General features: G+C 58.6%; 1 protein-coding gene across 1 annotated transcript; it reads left to right on the top strand.

Moving 5' to 3' along the window:
• The first annotated feature begins 204 nt into the window (after positions 1 to 204).
• On the top strand, positions 205 to 2894 carry OLFML3 (olfactomedin like 3). Its single transcript, XM_019008977.2, has 3 exons — positions 205 to 385; positions 1202 to 1487; positions 1920 to 2894. Exons 1-3 carry the CDS (start codon positions 278 to 280, stop codon positions 2705 to 2707), a joined length of 1182 nt encoding a protein of 393 aa, XP_018864522.1. The 5' UTR covers positions 205 to 277; the 3' UTR covers positions 2708 to 2894.
• Positions 2895 to 5368: the final 2474 nt, after the last annotated feature.

The raw sequence follows: 5368 nt of genomic DNA, 5'->3' as shown, positions 1-5368 counted from the left end.
GGCTGTCCCCTCGCTGTCCCACGGGCTGTCCCCACATTACGGCTCATGAGGACGTGTCCTCTCGCTCGGGGTTCCTGCACCACAAACTCCTTCCAGCAGCCCGTCCCCGTTCTCCTGCCCCATCCCCGCGGCTCGGGGGCACGAAGGGGTTAAAGCCCGGGGCTGTTCTGCGGGGAAGGAGCAGCCTCGCCTCCCTCTGCACATCTGGATGCAATCAGGGCTGGGGAGGCCGGAGCATTCCTGAGCACTGAGGTGGAGGCTGCTGTCGCTGCCGGCCATGGGGCCCTGGCGCTGCCTGCTGCTCTTGCCGCTGCTCGCCCCGGCCCTGCGAGCCCAGCAACAGCAATTCATGGAGTACGTGGAGCGGCGCCTCACCCTCCTGGAGGTACAGCCCCGAGCGGGGCCCCGCACCCGCCCCGCACCCCGAACCGCCCGGGACTCGGCTCCTAACCCTTCTCCATGGAGGCCGGAGGGGCTGGGAGCGGGGATGGGAGCGGAGGAGCTGAGATGGGGACGGAGCAAGGTGTGGGGTGCCCTGGCAGATTCTGCCAGTGTCCTGCAGAGCCCAGCACCAGGATACACGGGAGCAGACGGGCCTGGGAGCGTTGTGGGACAGGCGGATCGTGGGAGCGGGAGCATTGTGGGGCTGGGAGAACCATGGGGACACCACAGGAATGGGAACATCACAGAAACAGGCATTGTGGGGCTGGGAGAACCATGGGGACACCACAGGAATGGGAATATCGCAGGTCTGGGAACATTGTGGGGAAGCAGGAGCATGGCAAGTCTGGGAGCTTCACAAGGTCATCACAGGAACAAAGGCATCAAGGATCTATCTGGGAGCATCGTGAGAGAGTAGGGGGCACTGTGAGTTCAGGAACATCTTGGGCACATCCTGAGGGTGTCACAGGAGAGCAAGGCCCCAGGTTCTTGGGACAGCACAGGAATGGGGGCATTGTGGGTCTGGGAACATCATGGGGGCATTGCAGGAATGGGAATCTCGTGTCTGGGAACATTGTGGAAGAAACACGGGAGCTTTGTGCGCTTGGGAGAACCACAGGAGTGGGATCAGGGTGGTATGGGACCTAGAAACACAAGCCCTGTGCAGGTCCAGGGGTTCCCACAGCCTAGGCAGGCTGGCACAGCTGCCATTGGTGGGCTGTGAGGTTTGGAGACCTAAGTGTCTCCTTGGCCACCCCAGGAGAGGATCTCACAGTGGCACGACCAGAGCAGCCGCTACTCCACGGAGCTGCGGGACTTCAAAAACCAGGTGCTGGGGATGCTGGAAGCGGCTGAGAAGGAGCGGGAGGTGATGCGGGTGGAGGCGGAGAGCGTGGCCGTGCGTGTGGACCGGCTGGAGCGGGAGGTGGATTACCTGGAGACACAGAACCCTGCCCCGCCCTGTGTGGAGGTGGATGAGACACTGATGGACAAGCAGGTGGCCACAGCCAAGCAGAGGAAGAATGAGAAGTACACCAAGCTCACAGGTGAGGGGCTGCCATGGCTCCCTGAGGGATGGACCTGTCTGAGGGTTACCCCGACCCTTCCCAGCCCAGCCCACGTGTCCCCCAGCCATGGGCCGGGGCGTTGTGTCCCAGCAGGGCATCTCAGGTGTCTCTGGCACAGGCTTCTGCATGCCCCCCAGCCTGGGAGCTGCAGCCAAGCCCCAGGCTGGAGCCCTTTGAATCTCTAAAACCTCTGGGTCAGGGCTGGGGTGAGGGTGGCTCCCCTGCCTGTGGCATGGATGCACTGGGGGACTTCACAATGCCACCAGGGATGCACTTAAATCCCTCCAGCGAGTTTCCAAGGCAGTTGTCTGAGGCTGGGGTGGGACAGAGTGAGAAGCCAGCACGTGACAGCAGCAGCCCCACTGCAGGGCGGGCTGTCTGCAGGCTCTCACAGCCACCCCTCTCTTGCAGATTGCAGTGACACCATCGCCAGTGTCAGGGCCATGAAGATCCTGAAGCGTTTTGGCAGCGCCTCGGGACTCTGGACCAAGGACGTTGCGGGGAGCTCGGAGAAGATCTATGTGTTCGATGGCACTGCCAACGACACCGTTTATGTCTTCCCCCGCATGCGGGAGTTCACCCTCTTCTCTGCCACCCGCAAGGCTGCCCGCATCAAGCTGCCCTACCCCTGGGTGGGCACCGGGCACCTCGTCTACGATGGGCACCTCTACTACATCCGCCAGCAGGGCCTGTCCTTCCAGGTGATCAAGTTCAACCTGGCCAACAGGACGGTGGTGGACAGCTCGGTGTTCCCGGCCGAGGAGCAGATCCCCGTTTTCGGTCTCTCACCCTCCACTTACATCGAGGTGTCGGCGGACGAGGAGGGGCTCTGGGCCATCTACGCCACCAAAGAGGACGAGAAGAACATGTGCCTGGCCAAGCTGGACCCCGCCTCGCTGGATATTGAGCAGATGTGGGACACGCCATGCCCGAGAGAGAATGCGGAGGGCGCATTCGTGGTGTGCGGGGCGCTGCATGTGGTGTACAACACGCGCTTGCCCAGCCGTGCCCGTGTCCAGTGTGTCTTTGACGTCAGTGGCACCCTGGCCCCTGAGGACGCCTCCCTCGTCTACTTCCCCAAGCGCTACGGCTCCCACACCAGCCTCAAGTACAGCCCCCGCGAGAGGCAGATCTATGCCTGGGATGATGGCTACCAGATCATTTACCGCATGGAGATGAAGAAGAAGCTGGAGGTTTGAGTGGCCCAGCCCGCGGGATGGCGTCTCTGCCCCTTCTCCCATCACTGTGAAATGAGGAAATACTGGACCCCCGCCCCAGCCACCCCATGGCACTGGGTATCCCTGCCTGGGAGTACCCAGCAGAGTCCTGGACTAATTTAATGAGGTTTTTCTTTTCTGATATAATGAATAAATACTACGCAGCGAAGTGCAGCCACCTGCTTGGGGGAACGTGGGGAGCTGGGCAGGGCTGTCAGAGCTCCATGTTGCCCCTGAGACACCCCAAAAGATGCTTCCCAAGAGTGGGGTATCCTTGCAGGACTCAGAGCAGGAGCACAGGCAGACCTTAGGCGGGTGCCTGGGCAGAAGGGCTGGAGCTTAGGGCAGGAGTTTGTGCTGGGGGCTTTGGGTGAGGGTTTGGAAGGGCTTAGGGCGGAGATGGAAAACAAGGCTTTGGGCATGCTGCTGGTCAGCGCCAGCTTGTTTTACATGTACAAAACTGTGAGCAAACAGCAAAATCCCTTTAATCTGGGAGGACAACAGGAGATTTCCCACCCCTGCTGGGGCGGTGCTCCAGCCAGCAGGCCGCAGATGTTGCTGATTTACTGAATTTGTTTCTAATGAAACACAGGCCACTTCCCTCTGCAGTCACAGAATCTCCACCTTATGTAAGGCCTTGGTTTGCCCCATCCCCTTCCCTCTTCCTCTGGCACCGAGTTCCTGCACAAGCAGCCCCACAGGGGATGGGGCAGGACAGGGCAGGGGCTGGGGACAGCCCCACGTTGTCCCCACGCCATGTCCTTCCTGCCCCAGCAGAGACTGTCCCTCGTGCTCTCCCTCACCCCGCAGCCCTGCACAGTGCAGGATTAGCCCCATTTCAGTCCCTGGGCCCCCCAGAAGCCCTGGATTGTTGTGGTTTGCTCCCATCACAACACCATGAGAGCACAGAGGATGGAGCAGGAGGTGTTTTGGTGCTGTCCCTTTTTTCCATAGGAGGTCAGTTCTGACTGAACTCAGGTCAGGTCAGGACTGGAGCCATGGCCAGGCTGGATGGGTGAGGGTTGGATGCTGCTGGTGCCAGTGCCAGACTGCCTTTGGGATGAGAGGCCAGGGGCTGCCTGGACACCTCAGGGAGGTGCCAGCCCTGTGGGGAGCACCACTGCCAAGCACCTGAGGAGCCCCCTGCTCTCCCAGGCCCTGGCACCCTCCTGCCACCCTAAAGCCTGTCCAGCATCCTTCTGTGCCCAGCTCAAGCAAAGCTGTTGTGAGACATGGAAGGCACTTGGTATTTGCCTTAAGTTCTTTGGTATTATAATCAAATTTGTTACATAAGAAAAATCTTCAAATATACACTTTGAATGACTGTAATTGGCTGGTGCTGAAAGTTCAACACACAGTGCAAGTCAAGCAGAGAAATTATCCAAGTGTGAAGGACTCTGTGAACTGTCAAGTTAATTTATGGCCCTTTTCAAGATCAATAATGGCAGTAACAGAAATATAATTTTCAGAATTCTCACAGTTGTAAATAATTGCACCAATGATTTCTCCAGCTTGAATTGAAATTGATGGGGTAGTAATGATTCTGCACCAGAAACCATCTCATAGCCTTCAACAAGTCCTGCACTTCCCTGTGACACCTGGAGCCTTCTCCTCTCCAGGTGAGCACCCCCAGCTCTCCCAGCCTGGCTTCAGAGGGGCTCCAGCCCTTGGAGCAGCTCTGTGGCTCCTCTGGCCTCACTCCAGCATCCTCCCTGTGCTGAGCACTATGGGCAGAGATGCCTCTCCCTAAATCAGGTTGGTCAGAGCCCCACAGGCTCCTCTGGGATTTGTTTTGTACAAACACTTTGGGAATGAGGAGTAAAATGATGAAAATAACTGCAGTGCCCTATGGGCTCCTAGAGCACAGCACTTATCTCACACTCCACATCTTCAAAGTACTTCGGGGAACGTCAACTAATTAATCCTTGGAATAACTCCCATAAAGCAGAACAGCCTGATCTCCATCTGCTGACAAACACAGAGACAAAGCCCACATGTTTGATCGTGAGGGGTGGCTCAGCTCTGGGTGGCTGTGACACGCGCTGGGGACCAGGACCCTTCATGCTCTGGGTGATCCCAGCTCACGGAATCAGGAATATCCTGAGCTGGAAGGGACCGACAAGAAGCATCCACTCCAACCCCAGACACCCCAAAACCCAACCCAGGGCATCCCTGGAACTGTGTCCAAACACTCCTGGAGCTCTGGCAGCCTCGGAGCTGTGCCCATTCCCTGGGGAGCCTGGGCGGTGCCAGCACCCTCTGGGGGAAGAAACTTCCCTGGTATCCAACCTAACTCTCCTGATACAGCTCCAGCTGCTGCCTCGGGTCCTGTGCTGCTCACAGAGAGCAGAGATTGTCCCCAAGCTGCCTCCAGGATGGGGTCACCCTTCTCATCCTGCCGGAGCTGAGCCCCTGCCATCCTGCAGTGCCAGAGATGTGTGGGAGACTCTCCTGCCAGATATCCCCCAGGAGAGGGGTGACTCGTGGAAGAGAGGAGCAGCACGGCTGCAGGTTTGCCATGGGATGGACACCCCCAGCCCCAGGGGGCCCTGCAGAAGCCAGAACTCATCGTCTCCTGCAGGGGTTATCGATTCCTTTTTTCCCCCTTGTTTAAGTATTTATTGGCCCCATTAGGAGAAAGCA

Source organism: Parus major, chromosome 26 (assembly GCF_001522545.3).
Source record: "Parus major isolate Abel chromosome 26, Parus_major1.1, whole genome shotgun sequence".
Lineage (NCBI taxonomy): Eukaryota > Metazoa > Chordata > Aves > Passeriformes > Paridae > Parus > Parus major.
The sequence above is the reverse complement of the archived record's forward strand: the minus strand, read 5'-3'. Positions and strand labels throughout refer to the sequence as shown.